Here is an 11,963-nt window from a genome sequence, read left to right on the forward strand (position 1 = left end):
AAATTAGCTGGAAACTAAAAGAGGATTTGAATTAGGGCTTACCTCTAAACACATATATGTTCTACTTTGTGAAGGAATGCAGGTTTTGTTTTTGTTTTTTTGGTACCGGGGATCAAACTCGGGTCCTTGTGCTTGCCAGACAGGTGGCGGAACCACTGAGCTACATCCCTGGCCCCTGTGTGTTCTGTTTTGGGAAGACCAAACTGTTCCCTTATATCCTTCCCTCACTTACACCTTTTTTGAGAACTGTATCTAAAATCTATCCCCTGTAATTTCCTATCCCTCACCCAGGATGTGTTTTTCTCCATACTATTACAGTGTCGCTATCTATATATCTTTATGACTTCTTATCTGTCTCCTCAACAAGAATGTAATTTCTATAAGGGCAAGATTTTTGCCTGATTTATTAACTTCTGCTTCTCCCAGTGCCTGGAACAGTGATTGGCACAAAGCAGATATTCAATGAATAGCAATTGAATGAGTTAATCCTGAGTTTTTTCTGGAGACATCTATGAAAACAGTCACAGATACAAGATTGCCTTTCAGACTGAGCAGATTAAGCTTGGAAAATCTGTGACTAAATTAAATGACAGGAAGGATTTCAGGACAAAGTCAGGTTGGTAGCAAAGCCAGTTTCAAGCTGTGTCCATTTTATGCCCAGTCCACTCTGCAGAAATATTGCTCCAATGTGGAAGTCCACAATGGGCAAAAACACACAATTATCTAAAAAGCAGAGCCAGAGATGTAAACAACTTGAAGAGACCCCCACACCCCCATTGTTTTTAGGATGAATGAAATGGATTCTTTTTTCATGACATGGTTTGTTTATCTGTAAAAGTTTTGGTGAGTTCATAGTTAAAATGGGAAAACTGATTTAGTAAAATTGGAACACATTTTCTTTTTGCCACAGGCTTGGTAGAGGTTGGCTCATCTTGAATATGAAAATCACTTTCTCTGTATGAATTTCTTGCAAACTCAGCTGTCCCAGCCTTTTAAGCCAGGAAGTTAAATTGATCTGCTGGACACCAGAGGCCCTTAGGAGCATCCTGGCCAGGGCCATAAATGAAATGTGTTAAATAGTTTTAATTTGATGTGGAGAGATCCTGAAGGGCACCTTTACCGTCAGAGTTATCCCCCAACTCACTGCTGCTTATTTCAGTATCCGTGAGATTTCTGGAGATAGAGCCAGCATCTGGATGCTACTGCTATTGCAGATGAGAAGAAATGAGATGTGAGAGCGACCTGGGTCTGTTTGCCAATAAACTGCCTGTCTTAATATCACCTTGAAATATGTTGAGCTAGACCAGGTATCAGGATGTTTATACACATAGGAAACAGACAAGTTTTCAAGTAGAGAAAAATGGGGTTGGATCCATTCAACTTTAGAACTGCGTACAATCATTCAAACACTTGTGCAATTATTCATTCAATTAGCCATCCGTTTATTCAATAAATATTGAGTACCCACTGGTGGCTGGGGCTCCGTTAGATTATGTGGTCGAGTCGAGTAGCTAATGTGGCTATCGAGCACATGACATTTGTTGGTCCGAATCAAAGTGTACACAGTGGATTTCAAAGACTTGGTATGAAGAAAAAGTAATGTCAAATATATCATAAATAAATTTGCATATATGGCTTCACTACATTTCTGTTGAACTACTCAGTTACACACTTGCAGAAAATTTCTTCCTGCTATTATGTTTTTGTGGACACATTGAGGACAGCTTTCCAGGAAGAAAATAAAAGATAAAGAAGGCAGAAGGGGTGATCTGTTGTGGCTATAAGATATTACTTGGGTTTAGGTGATTTCATTTTTTGTTCTGAAAACTTCAGTTTGAAAAGTTAAATACATGATCTAGTATTCTGGAATTGATAAACTATTGATAATTTATAGGTGCTGCAATAATTTCTGCTTTTTGGCATTTTCTGAGTTGTCATTAGATATCCTAGATTTCTGGATATCCACAGATTCCTGTTTGCCTGTGACAACACTAAAAGAAATGGCTTAGAAATTGACCTAATATTATAGGAATTAAATGAAGCTAATTTTGATTCTTATTTGAAATTGAGACATTTAAATCGCTTTATGTCTACACTAATCTGTAAGAAGTAAACAATAAATAGAACAGTAATTAGTATGGGAATATTATTTGGCAACTCAGGAATACTAAGAGATTAACTAGTTTTAGCAACAATCTCTAAATGAAAAGCAAGAAGACTCAACTTCAGGTCTTTTTAAAATTAAAAATGAATTAAAATTAATTGAACTGAAAAATTCTAATACACTCAGATCAACAAATTTTAAGAGCCATATAAACTAAAATAGTCCTTTCTGCTGCTATTCACAAGTGGTATACACTTTATAGCCTTCTTTTCTGACTGGTCACCCTCAATCACTTCCTCTTTGGAGCAGTGAAATTAGTCTGCCATTTGAGAACGACAGAAAGCCAAAACCAACACCTTCTAGCACAGATTCCCCAAGCACCCAAATGCTCTGTCTATCCATGTCCCACATGACTTTACTTGTCCTGAGCTTTCTCTTATCTAGTGGGTTGGAGAGAAGATTTTAAAACTCACCTTGGGGATTTAGGAAAGTGACAGAATTAAGAATTTGAGCTTCATAGAACACAAGAAATGGTCAATGATTCTACGTGGAGGGACACAGTGTTAAAAGAAAGAAGAAATGAGATATGGGGTTGATTTTTTTTTTTTTTGGTAGGATTGGAAAACATGCCATGGTCGCCAGATACTGTGGCAGAGACAGATGGCATGGCAGATGCTGCAAAAGAAAAGTGACTTTCTACTAAGTAAACCAGGAAAAAAAAAAAAAAAGGACAGAAGAAAAAGTAGACATGCGCCCCTCTATGTCAGGAACATCTTCCCATAGCCCTAAACTATCTGATTGTATTCTGTAGTGTTGCAGGTTACAAATGAAGTGTCCTACCACTTTATCCAGTGACAGTACGTTTGGAATGGGACTTTAAACACATTTAGGTCGAAGTTGTTTAAAATGTCCCGTAGAGACACCCAAAGGCAGACACGTGGTCCTTGACATTTGTGTGGTTAGTGGCAGAGACTGTAGTATCCACTTAGAGGGTAATAAGTGATAGAGGAGATCTAGTACTGAGGTGGCCAGGCTCTCATTTGAAAAGGGCATAGATTCCTTTGGTTTAAAATAAATGCCACAGAAAAATCAAAAGTTAACATGGAGTTAAGAAGGAAAGGATGAAACCAATTGAAATTATCTACAGTGCTGAGGATATATAGTTTTAGCATGTATAGATTTAATGTATGGAAATTAAACAATATGTGCTTGGCAGTTCTTCTTGTATCATTTCTATTAAACAGAAATGGGAGCAAAGGAGCCTAAAATAGCCAACATGGATTGCTGAAACAGGAAAAGAATGTGAGTGCTTTTAAGAATTTCATGTCATTATAAAAAAAAAGTGACTGGATAAGTATTTGATGATGGTTTCTGGAGAAAAAGCAGAATCAATAATTAAAGGCTTTAGAGTAACACTGAATAACAGTTACTAAGGGGTTTTCAAGAGCAGTTTTGATTATGTGTAGCATTTACCTTATATATTGTTTTCAGAAACACTAATAGCCATCTTCAAGTAGACTTCATTGCATATGTACAACTTTCATTTATGTACACATACACATGACTTACAAAAATAATTAAAAAATGAATCTTAACATAAAAGCTAGAAATAGCCTGGACAACAACCCCACCCCACCCCATTTTTTGAGAAACAAATGTGCCCAAGTCCATCTGGCTACCCTTGTCTCTTCATTTTCTATTTCTATTTCCCATTTTAATACTTTCCTCTGTTGCAGTAAAGTAGAAAGAGCTAATTGCAAGAATGATCCCAGGCACCAGTTTCAAACATTTCCATTGAATCTACTTTGGAACAAATAAGCCTACTGAGCTTGAGGGTACAGTGCATACTTTCTGAAAGGTAGAGAAAACTCACATGGAAACTACTTCGCTCTGGAACATGTCCTATGTGAGAATTGCCCATGAAAATCCCTGCTATGTTCTCTAAAAAGACTCAAGCTCGGAGCTCAGTGGGCTTGCTTGGGGTAGGTTTCCCCTTGGAGGTGAGGAGGAGCAGGCTACACTCCAAACAGGAGGTGGTCAATTGCTGCTGAGCTGGCTACTGAATGCCATATTTCAGATCCTTTGCAAAAGTGGCAAATCTTCATTGTTTGATACTCTTCATTATGCTTTTGTAATTTGGACAATGACTCCTTATAGAAGAGCTTCCTATTTTTTTAAATGGAATTTTATATGAGAAAGTTAGGGAACATATGAATTTTCTCTGATTCTAGTAGAGGCTAGACAATACTGTAGTTACAAACTATCAGATAGCTGCAATCTATTTTTAAAAAAACACCTTAAAAGTTCCTTTTAATAAAGTTCAAGACATAATCAGAGTTTATATAAGAGACATCATTATCTTTTTTTCTCAGTACTGGGGATTGAGCCCAGTGCCTCAATTATGCTGCCACTAAGTTACATCCCTAGCTCTCTTCAGACAAGGTCTGCTAAGTTGCCCAGACTGGCCTCAAAGTTGACAATCCTCCTGCCTGAGTTTCTGGAGAGCTAGAGTTACAGATATGTGCCACTATGCCCAGCCAAGACATTGCCTTGTTAGTGTTGCAGTTTGAGAATTTCCTCCTTCTATATTTAAAGCAAAGTTTTTTCTTTGAGAGATTCTATTATATCCTTCCTTTCATTGATATGCAAGTTTACTCTAAAATATTACTGCAATGTATCTGTAAAACTAAAGGTAAGGTTGTGGGGGCAGGGGAAAACTCCTGAAAAACTTCAGATGTTCTGTCCTGACCATGCACATGGTGTAATTACCAAAGTCATTTTTCCAAAAAAGAGAAATTGTCACTAGGCATTTAAAATGTGAAGCAATTTTAGTGTTTCATAGACCCCACTAAATAGCGTTTTTTGACATTTTTGCTGACTAGCTTTAGTGTTGATTTCCCCTGTCTTTCAGAATTGCATGACACTTTATCTCTCCAATAAGCAATGCTTGTACTGATAAAGTATTTTGATTTGCTTTATCACACACCTAATCTTGGCTTTGACAAAAAAGGCATGGGTCCTTATGTCATTTCAATGGAGAATAACCAACAATGATACCACTTTATAGTAAACTCCTAATTTTCCAGAATCAAGAATGCAGAAAACTCTAGGAAGAAATAAGATATAAATAGATAGGTAATAGATATTTAACAGTTCTATGTAGTTTCTAAAGAAATCAATGGGAAGAAAAATAGCAAAAAATAAAATGGCAAAGAAGTTTCTGTAACATTTTATATGCTCAGAAGTTTAACCTAGAAAAATTTGTACATACATTAATCATTTATGCTTTTCCATAACGTTTATAATCCTATAGCAAGAATAAATCTCTCAGAACCCAATTTATTACAACAGCCCGGACTACCTTTTGGATTATTAAATAAAAATTAACTTTAGTTTAATTTTATATGAATTATATTATTATCTGAAGACTGATAATATCATATTATAACTCAACTAAAATATTCCTGTTCTTATACTCAAATAGCTCTACTTGTAGTCATCGCAGGTGAATATAAACAATGATTCCAAGCCTCAGTTAACTGGAACATTTAAGAAATGTGTCCCTGCAAGCCACTCTTTCTAAAACATCCTAAGAGGGTTTCATAAACAAATGTATGCTGCAGAAAATCTAGTTGAAGGAATATTCTAAAAACTTCCACAGGATGAAGTTGAAACTGTGGTCTAACAGTTGTAACTGAAAAGGACTAGGATGTTGCAGCTCCTTCAGGGTCGACAACCAACAGTCTTACCCTGATTGTCACTCCTGTCACGCCTCTGCTGTGGCACCGTTTAAGCATTTGGTACTACAGGTTGGAAACTCTCAGACTTAGAGTCATCATGAAATAAAAAGACCCTCAGAGGACTCACTCCAAAATGTTGATGTCTTGGTTATAAACTCTCCCTCTAATTAAGTTTATTGTTTTAGGTGGTGAAATCACACATTTGACCTTTGCCAGAAGGATGAGAAGTGATAGTTGATGAAATTATAAAGTGAAATGAACTTGGAAAACATGAGCACTATAACCAGTAGGACCTAAACCCAGTGCCTTCAGGTGCAAAGAATAGAACCTGAGGGAGGAGGAGGAGGAGGAGGAGGAGAATATACAGGATACACAATACAGGCTTACAAGGTAAATAGGCTGAAAAGCATTGATCAAAGGTTACTTTTCATATCCAGTCGAATCAACCTAAGTGTATTTCATTTTGTACTGTGAGTAGAATAGGTCTACAATAATTCTTTAATCTTTTATTAATATTCTTCACTCACCTTCCATGGGGGTGTTGCTGTCTGGACGATTTGCAAAGACCACATCCACATACTCCAGCTGCAGCCTCTGCAGGGAGCCTTTCAGTCCTGAGAACAGAAGCAGGGGGAAAAAATAAAAAACTGTTGGGCCCGGGATCTGATTCCGTGGCTTTGGCTCAGTGGTTCTTCAGCCTGCCTCGCAAGTGCAAGGTGCTAAGTTTGGTCCCCGGGAACCCCGCGCCCCCAAATTAAAAACTTTTGGAAAGAATTGAAGTTTGGTTTCCCTGAAGAATTTACTTAAAAAAAAAAAAAGAACTGAAATAGTTTTAAAAATACATTGAAGGAGACAGAGCAAGATGCTCCAGTGATCATTTACCTGCAGAAACACAATTAGAACAACTTTTGTTTTCTCTCCTCCTGGGGATTGAACCCAAGGCCTTCACACTGAACGACATTGGCAGCCCTTTAAAGACTTCTGTTTTAAATTTTGAGACAAGGTCCCACTAAGTCACTAAGTTGCCCAAGCTGGACTCAGACTCGCAATCTTTCTGCCTCAGCCTCTCAGAGTGCTGGGATTTCTGCCATGCACCACACCAAAATGCCCACACATGAAGTTACCTTCACAAGAGCTAAGCCAGATGAGAGGTTGTAGTACCTGATTTTAGCATAATAAGAAAATCTGCATTGAAGAAGGTAGAAAAGAATATGGGGTTTTTCTTATCCTTCCCCCAACTCTAAGCAGTGAAGCAGCCTACAGAGAGATGCCTCCTGTTTGGGGAAGAAAAGGAAATTAAGTGTGGTCTTAGACTTGGAAACCAGAACTTGGTCAGCCATTTTCACCGTGCCTCACAGCCCCTGCCCCCAGACAGGGCTCATGGACGAAGCCTCTGGATCCACCCAGGGCCAGTTAAAAACCTGCAGCCTTAATTCGATGGACTTCTATTCCAGCCTCATGACTTCTAAGTGTGGCACAGGCCTAAGCTACACCAGTGCCTGAGGATGTGCAGGTCAGGGTCGCCCAGCTTAGTATCATCCGCCTTCATCTCACTCCTCCAACCTCGGGCAGCGCAGCTTGGAGAAAGGTTTTACTTGCTTGTGGGTTATGGCAGAGAAGTAAGTGTAGGACTGTGACTTGGAACTTAGTGCTGCCTGGCAGAAGCCGGCTAGTGTCCAGGGACAGCACAGGGCAGAAACCTGCAGCTCTGCTGAAATGGATGTCACTTCTGATTGGATGCAGCGGCATCAGGCCAGAAACTGCAGCATCAGGCTGGCCAGGGGAACATGGGCCTTGGTCCTGCCTCTGGGCTTCGGTGGTCTCGGTAAGCTGAAGGCTCTGGAAGGGACGCAGTGTTTGGTGCCCAGGTCTGGACCTCTAGGGAGAAGCACAATGCGGGGTGGGCAGAATTCAGGGGCTATAGATAGGTGTTTGGGCCCAGCCTGGCCAGTGGACAGTAGCAGACTCAGTGAGTTTGCTTTACCCTCTTTAGGCACAACTAGTTCATCTCATACAGCACACTAACTGCAGATTTGCAACAAACTTAGGCTAGGTGCACCCTCTATTACTGAAGCAGTGACAACACAGTGACCGTCAGCTTGTGGCATACGTGGGCCTAGGGTGCCATCTAGTGCTCAGATAGTGGCACTGACTTTAGGGTTAGGACAAACAGCCTGCTTGGAATTTCTGGGAAGAGAAAAACACAAAACACAACAATTATAAGGACTGGAATGAATACTTAATCCTTCAGTGCACGGAGAATGATTGCCAACAATTATCAGAAACTTTTAGAGAACCCTGACATCATTTAACAGACACAATAAGGTGTCAGAAACGGACTGTAAGCTAATAGATATGTGTGATCTCTCAGTGAGAGAATTTAACTATTTTAAGGTAGCTAAGTGAATGTCAAGAAAACACAGAGAATTCAGTAACGGGTCAGAAAAATTTAACAAGGAGATCGCAATAGTTTTTTGAAAGTCTCGGAGCTGAAAAGTACAATAAGTAAAATGAGAATGAGATAGAAAGCATCAGTAGTAGAATTGGTCAAAGGGAAGAATCAGTGAGTTGAAGATAAGCTATTTAAAAACACACAGAAGGAAATGAAAAGGAATAAAGAAAGCTCATGGGAACTTCGGGAAAATAATAAAAGAACAAATACTCAGGCATTGACTTTCAAAAAGTCTTGAGAATGCCAAAGGAGTTGTAAATGTATTCAAAGAGATAATAACAGAAAAACTTCCAAATCTAGGGAGGACACAAATATTTACGTAAAGGAAGGTCAAAGATCATCCATCAGATTCAGCTGAATCAAACCTACTTGGCGTAGGTCATATCAAACTCCCAAAGAGACAATCCGAAAGTAGTTAGAGGAAAGAACACATAAGAATGTTTTAATTGACCCTACAGCAGACTTCTCAAAGGAACTGGGATGATTTATTCACAATGCCGAAGGGGGAAAAACCTGTCAACCAAGAGTACTGTACCCAGAAAAACAGTACTTCAGAAATTAGGGAGACATAAAGACATTCTTATACATACAAAGGCCAAATTCATCACCATGACACCTAATTATTTATTTTATTTTATTTTTTTTGAGACCGGGTCTCACTACGTAGTTGCGACTGACCTGGAACTCACTGTGTATCCCAGGCTGGTCTCAAACTCACAGTGACCCTCCTGCCTCAGCCTCCCGAGTGCTGGGATTACAGGTGTGCACCACCACACTTGGCAACACCTATTTAATAGGAAGTGCCAAAAGGAATTGTGCAAATGGAAACAAGGGGGCACTAATGGGTAAGAAGACATTGGGAAGTGTAAAACTCACTGGCAAAATAACTCACCATATAGAAAAATTTAGAATTCTCTATATAAACATGGTGCATAAGACACATCTTTAGTATGATGACAAGAATAGTAAGAACATATTAATGAATAGGCAATATAAGAAAATATGAGTACCAAAAATGCAAAATATGGAAAGGAATGGAATGAAAGTATAGAGTTAAAATTCTTTTTTGTTTTCTTTCTTTATGAGCAAAGTTAAGTTGCTGTTATTTTAAAATAACCCATTAAGAGATTCTTTGTTAACCTCATGATAGCCACAAATAATAAGCAAAGAATCAAAACATACGATTAGAGAAAATCACTTAAACACAAAGGAAGATAAAGAGAAGGAGGAAAAAGAAGGAACTGCAAAAAAAAGAACAAAACCAAACCAAACCAAAAACAAAACCCAAACCTTATAAAATAAGTAATAAAACAGCAGTAGTAAGACCTTACCTATCAATATCTCATATGTAAATGGATTGATTTATTTAATTAAAAACATATAATTACTAAATAGATTTTTAAAATGCTCAAACTAGGTGTGGTGGTACATACTTGTAATCCCAGCACTCAGGAGGCTGAGGCAGGATGACTGCAAGTTCAAGGCCATTTTAGGCCACATAGTAAGTTCAAGGCCAGACTGAGCTACATAGTGAGACCTTGTCTCAATTAAATTTAAAAAAATTAAAAATACTCAATTATATATTACTTATAAAAGTTCATTTCATTTGTAAGGACATGCATATATTCAAAGTAATGAGATGAAAAAAGGTATTCCGGAAAGCTATATTTTTTATCAAATAAAGTAGACTGTAAATCAAAATCAGTAAAAAGAGATAAGGCGAGTCATTTTATAATGATCAAGTGATCAGTTCACCAAGAGGAAATAACAATTATATGTATAAACGGTCATTAAATATCAAAGCACCTAAATAGATAAACATTAATAGGCACAAATGAGACACAATTCCAATAGGGTAACTGGGGACTTTAATGCCTCTCTTTCTGCAATGTACTGTACATATCATCCAGAAACAGTAGTTAAGGTGCCCCCTAGACCAAATGATCTAACATATCCGCAGAATGTCCCATCCAAACAGCTGCAGAATACATGGTCTCAACAGGTTGTATAGCATTCTTCAGGACAGATCTTACTGTAGGCTGTAAAACTAGTCAGTACATTTAAAACACCAAATATAGCAAGTATCTTTTCTGACCTCAATATTATAAAAACTAGAAAATAATAAGTAAAAATTTAGAATCTATACTGGTACGTGGAAATTAAGCAGCATGCTCCTGAGCACTAGTAGATACTTGGAGAAACTAAGAAGTAAACTGAAAATTTTCTTGAGACAGATGATAATGGGAACACAACAAAATCTATGAGATATAGCAAAAGCAGTACATAAAGATTGCAGTAATAAATATCTGCATCAACAACAAAGACTTCAAGTAAACAATCTATCGTGAGCCTCAAGAAACTAGAAAAACAAGAGCACACCAAACTGAAAGCAGAAAGAAAGAATAAAGATCAGAAATAAATGAAAAAAAGAAAAAATTAAAAGATCAAAACAGAGTTTCTTTTTAAAAAAAATTAAAGAGATGGCGGAGGGACAGAGAGGAGGGAAAGTGGACACAAAAAGAATTAAGATGTGTTATGTACATATACCAATTCTCCAGGGTGAGTGTACTAATTACGTACTGCAGACATGCACTAATAAAAATAAAAAGGATAAAACGGACACATCCTCATCTAGATTGAGATAAAAAGAGGAAGCTGGGCGTGGTGGCCACACCTGTAATCCCAGCACTTGGGAGGCTGAGGAAGGAGAATTGCTGTGAGTTCGAGGCCAATCTAGGCTGTATAGTTCAGGGCCAGCCTGAACTACAAAGAGAGACCCTGTCTCAAAAAAACAAAAACAAACAAACAAACAAAAAACCCCCACAAAAAAACCACCACCACCACCAACAACAACAAAAACCTCAAGAGACAAAACAGAATCATGAGAAATTATTTTGAACAACCACACACCAAAAATTTGATAATCTAGGAGAAATAGATAAATTTCTGGACACCTACAGTATACTAAGAGTGAATCATTAAGAAATAGAAAACCTGGGGCCAGGGATTTAGCTCAGTTGTTCTGCCACCTGCCTAACAAGCGCAAGGAACCAAGTTTGATCCCTGGTACCCCCCGCCCAAAGAAATAGAAAACCTGAACAGAGCAAACATGAGTAAAAAGATCAAATCAGTAATAAAAAGAAAGTCTTCCAACAAAGCAAAACCTCAGTCTAGGTTGGAGGTTGTTCTCTTTTAGTACTTGAAATATCTCATTCCAGGCTCTCCTTGCCCCAAGGGTTTGTGTTGAAAAGTCTGCTGTGATTCTAATGGGCTTTCCTTTGTATGTGATTTGTTTCTTTTCTCTTACTGCTTGTAGTATTTTGTTCTTCTGTTGTGTTTCTGGGATCTTGATTATTATATATATGTCTAGGTGTAGATATTTTTTGATCATGGCTAGTTGGGGTCCTATATGCCTCAGTTATCTGAATGTCAAATTCTTCCCCTCTATTTGGGAAGTTTTCTGTCATTAATTCTGCAAACAGCTTTTTTAAGTCATTTGTATTTTCTCCTGCTACTTCATGTATTCCTATCAGTCTTATGTTATTCTTCTTTGCATCATCTAGGAGTTGTTGGATCGATTTCTCATGATCTCTTACTGTTTTTAAGAGACCTCTCTTTTCCTGGTCGTTGACTGCAATCTTATCTTCTATATCTGAGAGCCTATCTT

The 11,963-nt window shown here is 38.0% G+C and overlaps 1 protein-coding gene across 2 annotated transcripts in view; it reads right to left on the minus strand.

Moving 5' to 3' along the window:
- The window catches only part of Kcnab1 (potassium voltage-gated channel subfamily A member regulatory beta subunit 1), a 394,129-nt gene that overhangs the window by 43,043 nt on the left and 339,123 nt on the right, over nt 1-11,963 (minus strand). For both annotated transcript variants that reach the window (XM_033759846.1, XM_010636911.3), the window contains exon 8: nt 6,372-6,458. In XM_033759846.1, coding sequence (XP_033615737.1) covers nt 6,372-6,458 — 87 coding nt within the window. The remainder of the gene's footprint in view (nt 1-6,371; nt 6,459-11,963) is intronic.

The sequence above is a fragment of the Fukomys damarensis genome, unplaced genomic scaffold (genome assembly GCF_012274545.1).
Source record: "Fukomys damarensis isolate Sample0158 unplaced genomic scaffold, DMR_v1.0_HiC HiC_scaffold_37, whole genome shotgun sequence".
Lineage (NCBI taxonomy): Eukaryota > Metazoa > Chordata > Mammalia > Rodentia > Bathyergidae > Fukomys > Fukomys damarensis.